Genomic DNA, 21681 nt, shown 5'->3' on the forward strand with positions numbered 1-21681 from the left:
TTACTGCAGGCTCACTGTTGAGCAAATTGTTGATTTGAACTTGGCGAATATCCCACAAGGGATGATTGATGACGGGCATATACTTGATCCTGAATACACTTCACGGATGGTTGAGGAAGCTCCACTTCCTTTGATCCAATGGTCACACAAGGAGTGCATCTCCATCCTTGACAGATTTCAGCCTATCTTGGCCAACACTAACGCATGGCTGAAAAGTAATGCTGTTAGACTTATAAAAATCAAGGCTGGTAAAGAAGATGATTCTATGGGGCCTCTTGGATGGAAATCTGAGATTCAGATTGACAACAAGGAGGGTGCTTCATCTTCGGGCACAAGGATCAAGTTACGAGTCAGTCGTGTAGTAGTGCTTCCTCCTAAGGAGACGACTATTCGTGGGAAGGAAAAATCACGATTCCATGTACAGGTAATTGATCTAGATAATCCAAAAGAGGGGCAACAATCTGATGATGCTCCTAAGTCTCCAGTTTCAGACTCGCCTCATGAGGTCATTCCTCCAGTTTCCATTGAGACGCCTCTTTCTCCTCATGATTTGCTTGTGGATGAGTCTCCTCAGAATGCAATTCCCATTTCAGCATACGAGCCATCTCCTGATCAGCAACAAGAGAGTGTGTTGAAAGTTCCTGAGAATATTCCTACTTGCATTCAGTTATTAGAAATCGATACTTCCACTTTTGGTTTTGAAGAATTCATGAGGCAATCTTCATGCCCATTGGTAACTGAGCAAACCATGGTCGCTGTCCAAACAGATATTCCTCCTAGGATGACCATGGTGATACAAACAAAAACTGCTTCTCCTTTGCCTACAGCTACTACTGGAAGAGAGTTGATGACTTTGCCTCCATGGCTTAGTTTTTTTACCTCGAAAAGGAAGAAGCAAGAAATCTCACCTGATGCCTTTGATTACCAGCAACTCAAACAGTCCAGATCCAAAGTTGCTAAGAAGGCCAAGACTATCTCTAGGGTAACTGTTGATAGCAACAAGATGAAGGTAGCTGAAATTGTGGAACCTATTGCAGATAAGCCACTTGAAGAAATGTAAGCTGCTGATTATAAAGTTACAAGGATAGAGTTGGGCAAGCAAATGCATGAGGTCATTAAACATGATGCTCAGTTTTCTGTTGCTTCACTGGTGCAAAGGTGTGATGATCTTCTAGCAAAGAAAGACAAGCTGGAAGACGAAAACCGACATCTTATGGCGGTCGTTCATAAAATTACAAAACCTGCTACTGAAGGGAGTAACTCCATAGGTTCCTCTAGTTCCCAAGAATCAATTCGTGGAGTGGAAAGGGCTGCTCAGAAAGTACAAGCACTGGATTCCTGGGTTGATCAACTTCATGATCAATGTGTACAGGTAATGAAAGACATTTTTCAAATAATGTCTAAGTTGGAAACTGTTGAGGAGAAACTAGATCAAACTTCTAATACTTTCAAAAAGAATTTGGAAAGTGTTGAAGAAAGTTTGACAATTTGGCGTACCATGCCCCAACAACTGCTGAGTGTTCTATAGGAGCACGCCATCATCTCTTCCAGGGTCATATACTTGGAATTTGAAGAACTCCTGGAAAACAAGACCCTTGTTCTTAAATCTCTCATTGAGGAAATCGGTGATGCAAAGAGATTTCGGGGCGAAGTTTACCGAGATATTGTCTCACATTGTGAAAGGGCCTCTTGCAACATAGTAAGTCAGAATGGAGAGCTGATTCCAGAAGAAGTTCTTGCTGATTTACAGATGAGGATTCATAATGAATGGAGGAGCGAACAACTCTCGGCAGCTTCGATTCAAGCATTGATGAAATACCAAGCCTTTCTGCATGAAATCCAATCTATCCTGGATAAAAACAATTCTGCGCTCCTCCGCTGTCATGACACTATTGTGAAGACTATGGTTGTTGCCAAGAACACCCATGAACCGAATCCCGAGGAACTACAAGCGAGCATCTGGAAATTTCAAGGATTTGTGTCTTCACAAAATGCAACTTAAGTGTTTTTCAATACTTAGTTGAATTTTCCCTCTTTTGTAATCTTTAGTTGTAATTTAGTTTTGACAAGTTACATGTAAAGGTATTTTTTTTGTAAAATGCAAGTTACACATTACTTGCACTTTTGTAATTACATGTAAGGCAACTACAAGTTGTGTCCAATTAGGACTGTAGTTGGAATAAGTCTTAGTTAGTTGGAGTAACTCTTAGTTAGTTAATGAAGTCCCAGTTAGTTATTGAATGAGTCTTGGTTGTTGAGAGAATCTCTCAAGTTAGTTAGGATCCTCCTAGCTTTTTCTCAAGGCTCCTCTTCTATAAATACTTGAGGTGTCCATTGTAATTATCATCTTTTTGGAAAGCAAGCAAAAACTCTGCCAAATTTACAGCAAGAAGTCTTTGAGCTTATGTATGTGAATTGAAGGTTTTGAAGAATAATAAAGAAGGATTACTCAAGTTTTGAGTCTTTGAGCTACATGTTTGAGTTTGAATCTTTTTATTTCTTCTATGCAAGGTGTTTCTAAAGGAGCTTAGTCCAATCTGATTTGAAGTCTTTGAGCTGCAAGTAGAGAAGATTAATTAAAATAGGAAAATCTCTAGAAGGAGCAGCAAGTCTTTGAGCTTGCGTCTATTTTTGAGGAAAGATTACTGTTTGATAAGAAATAGCAGCAAGTCTTTGAACTTGCATTAGTTGTTGTCTTTGTGTTGAAAGAATAGATTATTCCAGTCTTTGAGCTGTTATCTTTTATTCATTGTAAAATTTAGTATAGCAAAGGGTAGATAGGACTTCCAATAGTCAAGTCTTTGAGCTTGATATTGCTGTCCCGTCCCGAAGGAAGTGACGAAAGTCTTTGCGCTTTCAGGAAAGTTCATTTCCTTTCTCTCATTTCACTTGAAAGTAGTTACTACTATTCATATTCAATCGCTATCCTTTTCTGTGAAGAGAAAAGGATATTGTCTTTCTTGAAGAAAGAAGGAAGACTGTTGTACCATCCTGTTTTTATTTCAGTTTTAGTTAGATAGGGGGAGCCTTCCCTTAATTAGGAGAGTTTTTACTCGTGTGCTGTGGTTGAAACCACAATTTTGTATATTTCCCCAAGTGTACAAAATTTTCAACCAACACATAGCAATGACCTAGCAAGAGGAGCAAGAGGGGTGAGAAAGAGCGCATCAACAATCAAGAGTTCCCTCAAATGAGAATGGCCGTTAGGATGGCCGGTTCAACGACTGGAGGAAGAATAGAATAGAATAGAGGGCACTACTATATGTCGTATGCCGGAGCCGGTTGGAGAAGAAAGCTATATACATATGGTAGAGATAATGTCAATAAGATTTATATTTGTTAATATTAGAAAAATCAGCTTTATATAACAATTATTCTTAATTTCATTTGTTTACCTATATATTCATAATAATTGACAGAGTGATATACTCACAGCCTAATCCTTAATCACTCTCTATTGCCCCTCATGAGGATAGGTTGGTTTTGTTAGGGAAAGGCAATAGTAATACCTCCCAAAATAGGTGAGCCCCAAGAGGTGGTATGGACGGGTTTTCTTGAAACCCTTGGGCCAATTTGTGGAGAATGGTTTTCCTAGCCCCTAACAAGTAATTTCCAATCCTCCGTTAGGGTTGTTGATTAGGAAAGAAATAAGGATTGGGGCTTCAGTATAGCAACTATCAATTGTATTATGAATGCTATTTGTTCCCTAGTTTAGTGTTCTAATTTAAGGCATAATGATGTACACTAATTATACAAGCAACCTCCTAGTAGGGGACACATTACAATGGGAGTGGCGATTAAAATCGACAGTTTAGACAAGTATCCTTATTACTATAATAATATCTAGATTTTCATTGGATGACATTGATGACACAGAGGAGTCATTGAAAACTAGCAATAGGATGGAGGTCAAGATAGAGCCGCAACCACAACCTTCAATGTCGAGCATAAAGCTACAACATAATGCATGGATTAGAACCTTTCTCCAAGTTTAAACTAGATCGAGGAAGAGGAAGTTATAAAATGTTATAATATGCAATTTATGAATTATGATAATCATTTTCAAAGGCAGTCATCATAAATTCATAATAGTTGCTAGCTAACTATTGTATTAGTATTATGCATGATGATGCAATTTTATACTCAATTTGTATTCAAATGTATCAAATTTAACAGAAAACATTTTTGTATTCATTTATGGAATCATTGGATATATATTGTCATTGAATTTTGCAAAAGAAGTGTTTTCAAATAAGTTAAGCCAATTTTTTTAGTTGTCGAGTTTTTTTGAGTCTTTGCTAGGTTGAAAATTTTGTGTCTACTGAGTTAGAGTCTACCAACCAAGACCAAGTCATACCAACACCTAAGCATTTGAAAGATTGATAGAGATGATAATATAGTTGACATTGATGTGACAAGAATAAAATGATATTTGACTACAAACATGATTGAAAGAAATGTTTTATAGGGGTATAAAAATTATTACCAACACATAGGCCACCTTATATTTTAAGGCAAACTATTAGTCAAGTATTTTCACAAGTTTTCTTTTTATATAAGTTTTGCTTATGATCAAATGTCTAAATTGTGGCTCACAGGAAAATCAGATGAAATCTTAATGCACTTTTACTTTTAGGAGAGGGTCCCTAATAGTATCTCTCATTCATTGATTAAAAAAATATGATACTAAGTGATCTTGATACATTGAGCTTGCAAAAATATCAAACTTTGATACTTCAAAATTCTAGGATGAAAAAGACTTTAGACAGACATTTCAGAAAACTAAGGATTACAAAACAATTTCTAGGAAGGGTTAAGAGATCAATGGAAAAAATTATTTATTAGGACTTGAAAGTAGGTGAAGGACATGAAGCTAAACTATTTAGTAGAAAACACTTAAAACAACAAGCATTGTTGACTATTAGAAACATGCAGTTGTTGCTACCACCATTGTTATAGGTTCATCATTCACACTTTGCAGTCATATCTTTAAACTTGGTACTCAAACTAAAAAAGTTGTCTATGTATGTCATGAAAAAAGATCCCTCCAAATCCTAGAATTAGATAGTTGTATGACAATAAGGCACATTAAATTTTCTTTCAAGACAAAATCTTAGGCAAAGGAAAGAATAAAGAACCCAATAACAATTTGAAGAATACCTGTAAATTAACAGTGTCATTGAATAATGACCTTATAGAGTACATTCCAGATATATCTTTCCTGTTCATTATGCAAGTAAAAACATAAGATAGGATTAAATTAGTGAAAACATAGCAATTTCTGTCGTATTTCAATAGTCATGTTCAAACCAGATGTTTAGAAACCCCAAAAGTTTGAAATAATCATATTTTTATAATTTCTTTCCCAGGGAATGAGTTGATACTTTAGAATATCTGATAATTGCAGGCTTCTTATTTCTTTAAAAAAAAGAGTAAGGATTACAACATACGCATCAAGAAAAAATCCACCATCACTGTTACATTTCACAGTGGCATTTCTTGGTAGAAGCTTCCGAAAATCATCACAATGCAAGAATGCTGCTAAACCTCCAGCTGAACAACCAGATAGAAGAGCCTACAAGCAAGAATTGTTCTAATCAATGCAATTGTTTATACCATATGAAGGAAAATAATGTATAATGAAACTGATACTTTGGCATCATCTAATCAAATGCAATGGCAGAAAATTGGCATTTCGTATTTTTTTTATTATTTGAAAACACAAGTGAAACATACAATAATTTGTTCAAATTTTGCTTGGAATAGATGAAATTAAAGAAGGATTTTAAATCTGTTGAGGATCTATAAAATAACTACATTACTCAAACATGATTTTAAGAAAAAATCCTAATTATCACAACATAAACTAAGATTTGAGAATATGCATTTGCATTCAGTTAACAGTACAGATATAGTACTTTTTATCAAAAACTAGAAATAATACAAGGTGGATATATCAAAATAAAATGTGTATGAAATAAAACAAACAAGCATACACATGTGTGCAGATACATATTCCACCTGCCCACATGAACACATGCATGCACACACATACATAAAAAAAAACCATTTTATTAGAAAGCAGATGAATCGTGAAACATTATATTGTTGTCCATATGAGTCATATGATTGAGAGAAAGAATTCAGCATATGGTTGTAGTTGGTCCATATAGCTTAGGTTGTTGAAAAGGGGTGCCGAAGGAGAAGGGTTCTATTAGTATGCTTTTTCACTCCACTACAGAGGATAGGGGCATTGGATTAGAAAAGTGATTCTGATTAGGTAACTACTTGATGTAGGAGCATCCGGTGGTGTAAGGGTAATTCTGCATCACCCAAAAATATTTCTCTTTTTGTTTGTTTTCTTTTAATGTTTTTGCATTTCTGGATACCCATTTGGACGAATAAGAGAGTCCAACTTTGAGAATTGACAAGTTACTTTTTCTAGCTGTTTGCCAAAATTCTAAAGTTTTTATTTAAAGGTGGATGGAGACCGAATTTTGTAGGAAGCTTGAGAACAGAAAAATAAGCACTTTGGCAAAAGAATCAGGTTAAAATCATTTACGGTTTGAAAGTTATTCAAGTGTCAGTTTCCCAAAAAAGCAAAAAAAATTCTTCCGAGTCAGATTTGAGGCATTAAACGGCCCCAAAATTGGCAAGAATCGGTAGAATGGATATTATGCATAGTCTTCACTCAAAGAGCTTTTCGATGCTTCAAATGGCGCATCAATCCGATCATTGGATCAAAAGTTATGGCTACCAGAAGTTGGATTATTTTTCGGAAAGTTTCCAGTTTTCAAATTTGGCTCAATTTTGAAATTCAAATTGTATGTTTTGGCACTAGACCACCAAATTTTAATTTCTAAACTGTAAATTTTAGCTCCAAGCCGAAAAAGGATGTTTAGCAAACTTGTGGGTCATTTCTTGAATTTAGTTTTGCAGAGTGAACTTGGGGTTGGATAATTTGTGATTGTGGGAAAGGGTTTTCCAGAAAACTCTGTAAGTTGTTGTGTTGCAGCCTGTGAGGATTTATTTCTCTTGAATGTATTTACATGTATTGAAGCATATTTCTAATAATAATAAAGTAATCTTTGTTGTCTAAAATTGCTGTGTTTTTTTGTGTCTCGGGTTCTACCCTCATCAAGTGGTATTAGGGCGGGTTGTTCCTAAGTGTGTGGACAGATCACCGAACTAGAGGCAGTTTGTAATGCCCCGCCAGGAAACCTCGAAGGGATAAGCCAAAGGACAAGAATAGAGTGCAATAATTTTATTTTTTAAAGTTACACCACATTAAGATACAACAAGATATCAAAGATTCAGATTACATAGCGGAAGACATCAACTAACACCTAAAGAGTTTCCCAACGAGATCACTTAAATTTCACAATTCACTTAACTCACACGATTAGTCCAATAAGCTGATTATCTTAATAACGAGATAATTCTTAATCAGGATAATTTAATTCAGAAGATGGAAATATAAATCACAAGCAAAGATTCATCCATTAAGATCTATTCATACTTTACATTTAAGCTTTTCATAAAAATACAAGCCATACATCTAATATTCTAACACACTAGAATTTCATCATAAACATATGAGATCTTTTCAAGCATACTTAATTTCCTTAACAAGAACTGAATATATTCCATTACTCTAAGTTACATTCTTTCATATTCCAATTTATTGCATTTTAAAAGACGATTACATACATGCATCTACGATACATCTCATCTAAACCACTTATGCATTCGATCAAAATGGCGTTCAAGAAAGGACTGAATATAAGCATTTAAAGTTACTTCCATCTTATCCACTTATACATTCTAACATAAGCTATTCATACATGATAAAGTTGAATAAGGGAAACATAAGAGAATAACATCACATAACACCATAATGATCTCGGAGTTCACCCCTAAAGGGCTACATCTCCGGGTCTGCTCAACTGCAAGACCCCTCTGATAATTGATAAAGTTAAGAATACAAGAGGTTACACCATAACAATCCGGCCATCAAGGCGAAATATAACAATATACAAACGACCACATCGGTCAATAATACATAAACGATCCTTGAAAAGGAAAGGATCCAGCTGAACATAATCAAAGCTAAAACAAAAGTCCATTGGAACATCCACAACATTGAGTCATCACCACCCAAGGTCTAACATGAAACCGATACTCACAAGGGCATAGACAAAAGGACGACCCACAAAGGTACTCCTAACAGGACAAAACGACAACACACTAGCGAACGTAGGGACAAGTGTGATCACACAACCTGGTATGGTTACCGTGGCAAGTCTTCATAGGTCCCGGCCCCATACATTGGGTTACCCTGGCAACCTAATCTGAGCCTCCGGCCCATCCAAGCCTCATGTGGACCCACACATCCTCTCGTGAAGACAAGGATGATGGATTGCCATTTCAGGCCTTCTCACAGCATGTCGGGTCTATGCTAGCACTCGTCCCATGTGTGAGGCACATTTATCTTACTTAGAGATTACATTCTACTCTACTGATAGGTTATCACTTATTAGACTCACTTTCGATGGGTTACCCAGCAACCACTTTGGGCGCGGCCCCCAATCGAAAGCCACTTTTCCATACGACACTAGACTAAACTCAGACGAACTCAAAAACCAGGGAATACACATGGTCAGACGAACGGAGTTCAAGAAGGAGGGCACCACCATCTGGTCAAACACAACTCAAAAGAGGTACACTACTGATGGTACTCTAACTAGAGACCCGACCAACTAAGGTCACCCACAAATCATCATTCGACACCCACACAAAGGATATGACCAAATATGACACAACCACAAAACAACAGTCAACTCAGAACCGAGGACAGAAACAGGTACCCAAATCAACCATACGACAAGGTCCTATCAAGCAAGCACGACTTGCCATTACATAAGCAAAAGCGAAAACAGGAATTAAACTCGCAAAGGCAATAACCGGAAAAGACAATATTTTCTCATATTGATTTAAGCATAAAAGTTGATCCAATCCTCTGATTGCTCTAAGTTTTCAAATGCATTAACGGGAAATCACCGTTACCAGGTGAGTACAATACCACAAATTGCAATAGTACCATTGTCTATTTCTCAAACAGAGGAAAAATATAAATTAACCATTCATTTTACTAAATGAGAATATCAGTAACTAAACAATTTTCCCAAATGATAATTAAATTTCCAAAAGCACATCGTTTAAATGATCAAAATATCCAATGATAAAATATTTCACTTACTTCTCAATTACTCAAATGATATGTTTTTGAATATTATTTAACATAATCAATTAGTAATTATATCATATTTCAACAATTTTCCAATAACATAATATTCTATATTTTTAAAACAATACTTCCTCAATTAGCCAAATACTCAAATTAGCTATTAGGTAAGATATAAATTTATTAATCCAAGATTACTCAAAATATAACCAATTAATATTCAATTGCGAAATTAGCAATTCTAGAATTTAATTAGAAAAAGTGCATTAATCATAAAACGAAATCTGAATATTAATTAACGTAAATATCCCATTATACGATTAATTAATATCAAATTAATCATGAATTATAATTATGCCACATTAATCATAATTAAAAAACTTAATTAAAAACTTGACATTAAATAATATTAAAATATTATATATATATATATTTTTTTTAATTAAAAGAAAAATACATTAAAAAAAACATTTAAAAAAAAAACTGAATTGAAAAGGGCGCGTGGGGAACCGGGCCGTGCCCTAGCCACAACGGCACCGGACTTGCGGCTTCCGCGCAGGGACGCGCCGCTCCCTGTGGCCACCGCAGCGGAGACGCAGAGTCTGCGGCCGCCGTGAGGGTCGCAGCGAGCTGCGGCCTCCGCTGGTTGCGGGCTGCGCGGGGAGAAAGGGGAAAAGGGGGAGGAGGAGGCGGGTGGAGCTCTGCTCCCCGCCCTCCAAACCCCAAACCAAGGTTATAAAAATTTTCGCGTTTTTTAAAAAAAAAACTTTCGATGAAAAATTCCGGGATAATAAAATGAACTGTTAAAAATTTCATATTTCGATCAAAAAGAGGAATCGATTCTCCTATGATCATAGGTCTGGGTTTTAATAATTTTATTTCTAAGATAGCAAAAACCCCCATTTTAAAGAACAGTCTCATAATGAGACTTACAATACAATATTTTCCAATCCCAAACCATTTCCAACAAAGACCCATATTGGGCCAAAAGGAGCCATTTAAACACAACGATTCAGTTATGCTAGCAAGAACACCAGGCATAGGCATCGATCTAAACCCACAAATCCAAAATTAAATCTAAAATCCATTTTAAAAGATTGGGAATATTTTTTTTTTAAAACTAAATTGATAAACAGATCCTACCTTATCTCGCATTACTGGCAAGATCTGCTGAAAAGTCCCAATCTGCAGCTCCAGGAATCCTTCCCCATCCAAAACCCCCAATTTCATCCCCAAAATATTTTTCAACAAAAACATCCATCCTCCAAAATTTTCCAAAAGTTTAGGTTATAAGGAAGAGTTGACCAAAATTCCATTTTTGGAATTAAAATTTTTATTTAAAAATAATTCTCAAAAATAATTCTTTTCTAACTATATCAATAAATTAAATTGCTTTTTCAATTCAAAATTGATTTCCTCACTCAACTGAAATTTAACCTTTCTAATTTAAAAATGCCAACAGATTAAATTAATTCTATTTCAATCAAAATTAAATCTTTCTTTTTCAACAGCATATACAAAATGCATTTAATATTCAAAATCAGTCATTTAATTGAACTTACTCCCAATTTAAGACGAGCAATCCCATATCAACGATAATCGCATAACGAAATCCCGATTAATTTAGTCCATTAATCTCTAATGCACAAATACATATTTAATCAAATTAAATACTAAGGACTAATTAATCAATTTAACCATACACCCCAAGCATGCAAACCAAGAAAGTCAACCAAACAGACGACTCGCAAACCCAGCAAAAAGGGAATACCGATGACGACTGACGATGCTCACTTGAGCACGACTATGGTCAACTAGGGTCTTACGACCACCTAATCCAACTCTAAGAATTAAAGAGGTACAATCAAACCTGCAAATCCAGGTGAAGACAAACCTCGCACTCATGCGGCGTTGTACCTGAAATCTCCTGCAACCAAGAGTCATACATGCATACATATATAAACTTAATGAAAGCGTTAGCCCGATATTAATACCACGAAATAGGAACACTAAACAACTTGCATACAACTAGTGTGAAAACCACATCAACAGATATGCATTAAATCAAACATCTGACTATAATCATTGTATTAAGATAAACTAACCAAGATTAGAAATTGATTAGGGTAGGGGTACTACACAATTCGCACCAGGACTTGTGATTGTGGGCTCGTGGTCAAGATGCCTCCAAGAGTGATGTGTGGTGGCGCAAATGCTCGTGGCAAAAATGCCAATGGAAGGAGTACTTTGGTAGACAAGGGTTTGAGGGCCCTCCAGAGACAGATTGATGTACTACAAGAGGAGCTGAGAAGAGGGTTTAATCCGAGGAGAGGAGAAAATGAAGACAAAGAAGAGGTTGAAGATACATCTGAAGAAGCAATAGATTAGAATCAAGCTCGATTGTTAAGGGCCATTTCCTAGATCAGGAAGAGACCCGAAATTGAAGTTGCTAATTATTTCGGAAATCTGAACCCAGAAGAGCCGATTGATTGGATTAATGAGATGGAGGAGTATTTTGAGTATGAGAAGATAGAGGGCCCAGATTGGGTCAAGTTTGCAAAGACAAAGCTGAAGGGTCATACCAGTATTTGGTGGAAAGAGGTCCAACTAGATAGAAATCGGAGAGGAAAGGGAAAGATCACCAAATGGGATCGAATGGTGGAAAAGTTGAAGAAGCAGTTCATTCCAATGGACTACGGGTTGGACCTGTTGAAGAAATCGCAAGGGTTGAAGAAAGGTAGCAAGTCTGTGAAGGAGTATAGAGAGGAGTTTTACAAAATGATCATCAAAACATGCCATGCAAAGGCCAACAAGGAGAAAGTCGCCCGTTACCTTAATGGGTTGAGACCAAGTATTCAAAAAGAGCTGAGCCTGGTCAGAATGGCCATTATTGAAGAAGCATATAAGTTTGCTTTGAAGGTTGGGGAGAAGCTGAATAAGAGATTTGAGAGAAAACAGAAAGGGAAAGCCAAGGTGGAAGAGATGGTGGAAGTTCCCTCGGGAGTCGAAATGAAGATCAGAAGAAAAATGATGAAGCAAGTACCAGCCAAGATCAGACGGGTGATAATTTCTATCGCCCCCATGATCAAAACAATGGTGAACAGAGAGGAAGAGAAAGAGGAAGACCTAGACAAGGATCTAGGAGAGGTGGTTTCAGAGGAACCTATTTCCAGTGTGGTGAAGAAGGGCACAGAGCCTTTTAATGTCCACAACACCAAGGAAGGACAGAAAGGAGTAATGATGGCCATGCATGGGTTGCACATGCAGATGAAGAAGCCCAATCAAAACATTTTGATGATGCTGAAAGGGGAGAAGCCCTAGTTCTCAGGAGAACCCTAATGAATGAGGAAAAAGAACTAGATCAAAGGAAGAGTTTGTTTCGCACCAGATGCAAATGTGAAAATAAGTGTCGTGATGTGATTATTGATAGTGGGAGCACTGATAATCTGGTGTCTGAAGAGATGGTTACAAAGTTGAAGCTGAAAAGAGAAAGACATCCACAGTCATATCGGATAGCTTGGTTGCAAAATGACTACAAAGTTCTGGTCAATGAGAAATGTTTGGTGAAATTCAAGATTGGAAGTTACCGTGATGAGGTACTCTGCAACATCATACCCATGGATGCATGTCACATGCTATTAGGGAGGCCATGGTAGTTTGATAGGCGTGTTGTACATGATGGTCGTGCTAACACATATACCCTAACAAAGGATGGAGTTTTCCATAAGTTGAAGCCCTTAAAGGAGGTGGAAGAAAAGGTATGTAGTAGTGCAGAGTATGTTTTGTTGATGGAAGGAAATTTTTGGAAGGCATGAAACATGAACCTGTGTGTTTTGCTTTAATTCCTAGAGTGGATAAGGAAGATAGTAAAGAAGTGCCTATAGAAGTCTCTGGTTTATTGAATGAGTTTCAGGACATTGTGTTTGATAATGTGCCTGAGGGTTTACCACCCATGAGGAAGATAAGTCATCAATTTGACTTGATCCCTGGAGCCAGTTTGCCAATTAAGGCAACCCACAGAATGACTCCAACAGAAAATGAAGAGTTGAACAGACAAGTTCAAGAGTTGTTGAGGAAAGGATTGATCCAAGAGAGCCTGAGTCCATGTGCGGTACTTGCAATACTAGCACCAAAGAAGGATGGGGAGTGGAGGATATGTACGGACTCTAGGGCCATAAACAAGATAACAATCAAGTACAAATTTCCCCTGCTAAGGATGGATGACCTTATGGACTATTTGAGTGGAAGTTAGTACTTCACAAAGATTGACCTGAAGAGTGGATACCACCAGATCTAGATCAGGGAAGGAGATGAGTGGAAGACCACCTTCAAAACCAATGAAGGCCTATATGAGTGGTTAGTCATGCCTTTTGGGCTAACCAATGCACCGAGCACATTCATTCAACTCATGAATGAGGTATTGAAATAATTACTGGGTAAGTTTGTTATTGTGTACCTCGATGATATTTTGATTTTTTGTAAGACATTGGAGGAGCATTTGATGCACATTCATAAAGTTTTTGAGAAGCTGGGAGAGGAGAAATTGTTGATTAATTTGAAGAAGTATAGATTTGTGAAGGAGTTGGTGTACTTGGGGTTTGTTGTCTCTGCAAAAGGTCTTAAAATGGACCCAAAGAAAGTGAAGACTATTCTGGAATGGCCTACCTCGAGGACTACTACTGAGGTGGCCTTTTCATGGTTTGGCTAGCTTTTACAGAAAGTTCATTAGAAACTTCAGTAGTATTTGTGCACCCCTAACTGAAACAATGAGAGGGGATAGGAAGGAGTTCAAGTGGAGCAGCAAAGAGTTTTGACATGTTGAAGAAGAAGGTGACATAGCAACCTATTTTAGCCCTTCCAAATTTCAATTAGGTGTTTCAAGTGAATTGTGATGCTAGCAGTAATGTCGTTGGAGCTGTGTTGAGGTAGGAAGGTAGGCCCATTGCATATTTCAGTGAAAAGCTAAATGATGCAAAGAAGAAGTATTATGTTTATGAATGTTGTCCCATTTTTGTTTTCAAAAATGATAGACCATAACTTAAAAATTTTGTCAAAAAAATGAAAATTTTACTCTTTGGCATGCTTCTCGATGTAAAATTTCGCTTCGCCCTTGGACTGGCTTAATCCTCAGTGCATCCTCGAACCACATTTCAAATTTCATCACATTTTGGGTTTGTTTCCTATGTCTTTCCTTCAATTTCGGGTTTTTTCTCCCCGACTGCAGGTGGGAAATTTTCCTTAAGTTGCAAGTTTTAATGATTTCCTTTGTTTTAGTCTTTGTAGGGAAATTTTTAGCTAATTACAAGTGCACTTTATTGAAAAAGAACTTGTAACTTACTTTTTATTTCCCCCTTGATGCTTTTTGGCTTTTTAAGTCATAATAGGCATTTTTTTGGATAAGTTACAAGTTAATTTTAAATTGTAAATTGAAAAAGTCACTTGTAATTTTTTTATAAAGTTCCTATTTTTGTCTTTTTACTTGTAATGTGGATTTTATTCCCCTATTACATGTTTTAAGTTATTAAAACTTGTTGAAGGGATTTTATTTTCCCCTTTACAAGTTATTATAACTTGTCTTTCTCTCTCAAAAACCCGATTTTGCTTAGAATGGAGATAAAGTGACATTTTCAAACTTGCAAAAGTCTCAAAAACCCGATTTGCTCCATAAGAGAAAATAAAGGCATTTTAACTTGTTAAAGGGTTTTTAGAACCCGATTTTGCCTTGTGGAAAGAAAAGTGAAATTTTAAACATGTAATATGTAGTCCAAAACCCGATTTTCATTGTTTCATGCAAATTGAAACTTGTCGTTCACTTCCTAGAACTCGACCAAGTATTTTTCCTCTCCTAAACAGATTTTGCCACAAATTCTTCCCGATTTTTGTGGAGAAATTCGTGGATCAAGGAGGCGATATGATTGCAAGGCGATTTTTTGTGAGTTTGGAGACACGTTGCATTTGATTTGGTAAACGTTTTGCACTTCATTTATTGCGTTTTACCTCTTCAAAACTGTTTTTCACATGATTCTTCCAAGCCACATTTTGGGGTTTTGGTGCCACGATTTCGCTTCATCCTTGGGTGTTTGGCTTTGGGACTCTCCTACGTGGTTTTTCCTTAGCGATTTGACCCTATTTTCTTGCATCTTCAACCATGTTTTTGCTGCTAAAGACGTTTTTCAAAAACGTGGCTGGGGTTTTGGGAATTCGTTTATTGCTTATTTAAGGTATTGTCTTCTTCATTCAAAGATTGTTTCATCTTTTGAAGAGGCATTTTGAATTGAAGCAAGGTATGTTTTCTTTTCTTCTTGTTTCATTTTCTTGTTTTCTTGTTTTTCCATTCTAGTTGTAAATTTGCATATATGTTGGTTTTGCCCCAAAATCGGTTTTGTGAGAGAGATTTTCCCCTTTGCAAAGCAATTTGTGAATTGCATTGTTCTTCCCCATTTTCCCTCTTTACTTGTATTCGGGATTTTAAATCCCGATTACAAGTTGGATGAAAATAATTGATCTTATGGTTATAATAATTTAACCATCTTTTGTTGAAATTCTAAGTTGCAAAGATGAAAAACACCCATTCTTCCAAAATCGGGTTTTTAGAACCAAGTTGCATGTTGAAAGTTTTTCCCATTCTCTTGAAAATGATATTCCCAAAATCTTCCCATTTTTATCCATCCATATTGCCTATATCCGTGATTTTCCGTTCACATCATTTCCCATAAGTCTAAACATCATTTTTCACTCATTTCTCCATTTTTCCGTTTTACAAGTATACTTGCATTTGGGTTTTAAAAATCCGATTGCATGTTCGTTCTTCCCCACTTTTATACTTGTAAAACTTTCTCCAAGATCCGAAATTGGTCAAAGTCAAATTTCCAGCATTCCCATTTATTTCCCATCTTTCTCTCACAAAGTCGTGAAGTGCAAGGGTTGGAGTTCTTCCCAATTGAAGAAGGAAAAATGTTAGTTGCAGTTGATTATGATGTTGCCTTAACACTTTTAAGTCTTCATCGCAGCATACCAGGTTATCCTCCAATGTCAGATTTGCCATCATCTCGCATTCCGAAGAAGATGAAGTATAAATATGACAATTACCAGAATGAAGTTTTACCTTCCCAAGTTTCCTCTCCTTTGGATCACATCAAGGACATGGAGATAGGGCATGTTGACATGTCATAATTCATTAAGAGGATGTAGGATCCGCAGGATAGTAATATGCAGCGGTTGTTGGATACCCACATTCATCATGCATCTTCTTTTCTAGTGGCTGCCCTAGAACCTGAATTTGTTCTCGCTTGCACCCGTCACTTTGACAAGGAGACGAGAACCATTAGAAATGATGATGGTGAGGCAATAATCCACGTTGATGTGGATACTATTGAGAAACTCTTCAGAATACCACCAGCACCTATTTATATGGAAATTTCAAAGGATATTGCAGCTGAGTACTATGTCAAGAAGGAAAAGGACTGCAAACGTCATATTAACAGGTGGATTCCTGAGCCACAAGCCGCCTTCACGAGATGGGCTAAGTTGTATAGTTGTGAATTTAAGTGGGAAATTGGAGACATCATTACTCTCCTCAGCAAGATGATGGGTCTTGAACACTAATGTTTTTGAGCCCTGGATGTATCAGTTTACCATGTTCATAAGGCAGTCCCATCCTATATCACGGGTAGAGATTATCAGTGATGCTTTGTGCGAGCAGCTTGCAGCAGTCCCTACTACCATGACTTTCTACATGAATTCATACTTAGTGTATTTGGCAGCATCACTCAGACATTTCCCTGGTCTTTCTACCAAGGGTGATCGCTCGCTTATACTTGTGTGGGAATATTATGATCAACTGCCTTTGAGAGCTAGCAGATTACATTTCAGAAGGGTTCAAGATGCATTCTTTGGTTACTTCATGTGCCAGTTTAACAAGACTCTAAAGAACAGAAGGGTGTCAAATGAAGCATGGGAAACAGTGAATGAGTACGGGTGCTTGTTTCTTCAATTCTCGACCTTTACTTATATGAGATTCGGATGCTATAATGGGCAGCTATACATACTTCCTAGATACCCGACTGATAAGATCATTCTTATGGAGTTGGGAAAACAGATCATGGCTATGCACGCCCATCAATCTGTCAAACATAAAGTCGGGATGGGGATTTCTACAACAAAACCATTAAGGATTGGCCGGTACTCTCATGTCACATCCGTCAAAGCCTAAGCTATGGAGACTGAGATGCAGGAGATTAAACTCAAAAGGTTTAAGTCCAAGGCAGATTTTAACTATTGGGGTATGAAGAAAAAGATCAAAAAGTCCTTCGTACATGTGCATCGTATTGAGGATATCTGGGTACATCTCTGTACAGAAGTGGAGGTTCTCAAGATGGACTACTGCAAGCTTACTGTTGAGCAGGTTATTGATCTGAACCTGGTGGACATTCCACAAGGAATGATTGATGATGGGAATGTGCTTGATCCAGAGTATGTTTCATGAAGGGTTGAGGAAGCACCACTTCCTTTAATCCAATGGTCACATAAAGAATGCACTTCCATTCTTGAAAGATTTCAGCCTATCCTAGCTAACACCAATACTTGGCTCAAAGGTAATGGTGTTAGACTCATCAAGATCAAGGTTGGAAAAGAAGAGGACTCTACGGGACCTCTTGGACGTAAGTCTGACATTCAGATTGACAATAAGGAAGGCACATCATCTTCAGGCACTAGGATCAAATTATACGTTAGTCGGGCAATAGTACTTCCTCCTGAAGAGGCGATAGTTCATGGGAAAGAAAAGTCCTGGCTTCATGTTCATGTGATCGATCCTGCTGGTCCAGAAGAAGGATAGCAATCAGATGATGCTCCTAGGTCACTAGCTTCAGATTTACCTCATGAGATTCCTTCCTTAGTTTCCATGGAGCTGCTTCTATCTCTTCCAGACATAGTAGTGGAGGAGTCTCCTCAGAATGTCGTCCCTATTTCAGTAGTTGAGCCTCCTATTGATCATCAACAAGAGAGTTTGCTGGAAATCTTCGAGGATATTCCTGCATGCATTCATCTATCAGAGATTGATACCTCTACTTCTAGCTTTGAGGAGTTTATGAAACAAAAGTCATGTCCTCTGGTTATTGAGAAAACCATGGTTGCCATCCAGACAGATACTTCCCCCAAAATGACCACAGTTGTTCAAACAGAAACTGCTTCTCCTTTGCTTGCAACTGCTACTGAAGGAGAGTTGATGGATTTACCTCCATGGCTTAGTTCTTTTACCCCAAAGAGGAAGAAGCAAGAAATCTCTCCTGATGTCTTTGATTATCAACAACTCAAGCAGTCTAGGCCCAAGGTTACTAAAAAAGCCAAGACAATCTGAAGAGTAATTGTTGACAACAACAAGATGAAGGTGGCTGAAATTGTTGAACCCCTTGCAGATAAGCCACATGAAGATATGTCAGCTGCTGATTACAAAGTCACAAGGGTAGAGTTGGGTAAGCAAACGCATGAGGTAGTAAAGCATGATGCCTAGTATTCTGTAGCTTCACTAGTACAACGGTATGATGAGCTTCTAGCTAAGAAAGACAAGCTAGAAGAGGACAATAGGCAACTTGTTGCAGCTGTTCGTAAGATCACAAAACCTGTTGGTGAAGTGAGCAATCCTTCAAGTTCTACCGAGGCACAAGAATCAATTCAGGGAGTTCAGAGAGCTGCTCAAAAGGTACAAGCATTGGAATCTTGGGTTGATCAACTTCATAATCTATGTGCACAAATCTTGAAGGAGGTTTTCCAAATGATGGTCAAGTTGAAGACCATTGAAGAACAATTGAAGCAAGTTTTTGATACTTTCAAACGGAACTTGGAAAAGGCAGAAGACAGCTTGACTACTTGGCTTAAAATTCCCCAGCAGAAGTTAAGTGTTCTTCTAGAACATCAGGTAATTCCTTCAAGAGTTGTGTACTTGAAATATCACGAGCTCCTGGAGAACAAAGCCCTTGTTCTTAAGTCACTTATTGAAGACATTGATGATGCTATGAGGCTGCGAATGGAAGTTTTTTCAGGATATGATCTCTCATTGTTAAAAAGATTCTTGCACCATCATGGGTCATGATGGGGAATTATTGGTAGAAGAAAAGGTTCTCTCTGATCTACAGTTGAAGATCCGTCAAGAGTGGAAAAGTGAACCATTTTCAGCAGAATCCACTCAAGCCTTAGTGACTTGACAAGCTTACTTGCGGGAAATTCAGTCTTCCTTTGAGAGAAATAATGCCACAATCCTTCGTTGCAGCGATTTTATCGTGAAAACCATGATCGTGGCTAAAAATACCAATGAACCGGATCCTGATGAGCTACAAATGATTATCCAGAAGTTCGAAGGATTCATATCTTCTCACGCTGCAACTTAAGTGTTTTCCAACACTTAGTTGTATTTTTCAGAATTGTAATCTCTTAGTTGTACTTTTTCTTTTGACAAGTTACACGTAATAACTTTTTGTAAATTGCAAGTCAGGTCTTTACTTGCACTTTTGTAATTACATGTAAATCAACTACAGGTTGTGTTCAATTAGGACTATAGTTGGAATAAGTCATAGTTAGTTATTGAATAAGTCTTGGTGGTTGAGAGAATCTCTCAAGTTAGTTAGGATCCTCCCACCTTTTTCTCAAGACTCCTCTTCTATAAATACTTGAGGGGCCTATTGTAATCTTTATCTTTTAGAAAGCAAGCAAAAACTCTGCCAAATTTGTAGCAAAGAAGTCTTTGAGCTTTTATGTGTAAATTGAAGAATTGAAAGGAATAGAAGAAAATTGCTCAATCTTTGAGTCTTTGTGCTACGTTCTTGAGTTTGTGTTCCATATTACCTTTCTTGCAAGTGTTTCTTTGAGAGCTTAATCGAATCTGATTTGCAGTCTTTGAGCTACAAGTATTGGAGATTAATTTAGTTAAAGTAGAAGTTCTATTGAGAAAAGTTGTAAGACTTTGTGCTTGCACTTGTTCTTAAGAGAATTTAGAAGTAGATTTTGTGAGAAATAGCTGTGAGTCTTTGAGCTCACACTTGTTCTTGTTGTCTTGTGTAGAAAGAAATAAGTTATTTCAGACTTTGTGCTGTTATAATTTGTTCTTAATATCATTAGAATAGAAAAGGGTAGATACGACTTCACATAATCAAGACTTTGAGTTTGATATTGCTGTCCCGTCCCGAAGGAAGTGACGGAAGTCTTTGAGCTTTCAGGAAACTTCATTTCCTTTCTCTCATTTCATTTCAAAAAGTTGTTACTGCTGTTTTCTTTTAAATTGCTATCACTTTTCTGTGAAGAGAAAAGGATATTGGCTTTCTTGAAAGAAGAAGAAAGACTGCTGTCCCATCCCATTTTATTTTTAAGTTGTAGATAGATAGGGGGAGCCTTCCCTTGATTAGGAGAGTTTTACTCACACACTGTGGTTGAAACCACAATTTTGTATATTTCCCCCCAAGTGTACAAAATTTTCAACCAACAATGATCAGGAATTTTATGCAATAGCTCGGGCATTGAAGAAATGGAGACATTATTTGTTGCCAAAAGAGTTTGTTTTGTACACTAATCATCAAGCACTACAGTACTTAAACAACTAAGGAAAATTGAATCAAAGACATTTGAAATGGGTGGAGTTTTTTAAGAGTTGCACTTTTGTCTTGAAACACAGAAGTGGGAGGTCTAACAGAGTTGGAGATGCCTTAAGTAGGAGGTAGATTTTGTTGACAGAGATGCAGTTTGAGGTGGTTGGGTTCAATGAACTCAAGACATTGTATCCTGAGGAACTTGATTTTGCAGAGGCTTGGAAAACTTGCAAGGAGCCTATTACTTTAGACAAGACGAGATGGTTGGATTTCATAATCCAAGATTACATGTTGTTCAAGGGAAGCCAGTTGTGCATTCCCAGGAGCTCCATGAGGGAGAATTTGATCAAAGAGAAGCATAGTGGAGGATTGGCAAGACACTTTGGTCGGGATAAGACCATTGCCATCATTAGTGAGCATTATTATTGGCCTCAGTTATCACAAGATGTGAAGAAATTTGTGCAAAATTGCAGAGTGTGCCAGATGGAAAAAGGAGTAAGCCAAAATACATGATGGTATCAGCCATCACTTGTACCAGACAGGCCATGGGAGGACATAAGTATGGATTTTTTTTTGGTTTACCAAGGTCACAAAGAGGAAATGATTCAGTATTTGTGATGGTTGATAGGTTTTCAAAGATGGCACATGTCATCCCATGCTAGAAGACCCATGTTGTTGTCCACATTGCTGATTTGTTCTTCAAAGAGGTGGTAAGACTGCATGGTTTGCCAAAGAGTATTGTTTCAAATCGTGATACCAAATTTGTTGGATACTTTTGGAGGACCTTGTGGAAGAAATTGAAGACAGAGTTGAAGTTTAGTTTTGCACACCATCCACTAACTGATGGGTAGATTGAAGTAG

The 21681-nt window shown here is 37.3% G+C and overlaps 1 protein-coding gene across 4 annotated transcripts in view; it reads right to left on the minus strand.

Annotated features, from left to right (window-relative positions):
* The window catches only part of LOC131047803 (pectin acetylesterase 3), a 245288-nt gene that overhangs the window by 87818 nt on the left and 135789 nt on the right, over window positions 1-21681 (minus strand). For all 4 annotated transcript variants that reach the window (XM_057981590.2, XM_057981589.2, XM_057981591.2 and 1 more), the window contains 2 exons: window positions 5451-5575; window positions 5161-5221 (listed from right to left, as the gene is read on the minus strand). In XM_057981590.2, the coding sequence (XP_057837573.1) occupies window positions 5161-5221; window positions 5451-5575 (186 nt within the window). The remainder of the gene's footprint in view (window positions 1-5160; window positions 5222-5450; window positions 5576-21681) is intronic.

Source organism: Cryptomeria japonica, chromosome 8 (genome assembly GCF_030272615.1).
Source record: "Cryptomeria japonica chromosome 8, Sugi_1.0, whole genome shotgun sequence".
Classification (NCBI taxonomy): domain Eukaryota; kingdom Viridiplantae; phylum Streptophyta; class Pinopsida; order Cupressales; family Cupressaceae; genus Cryptomeria; species Cryptomeria japonica.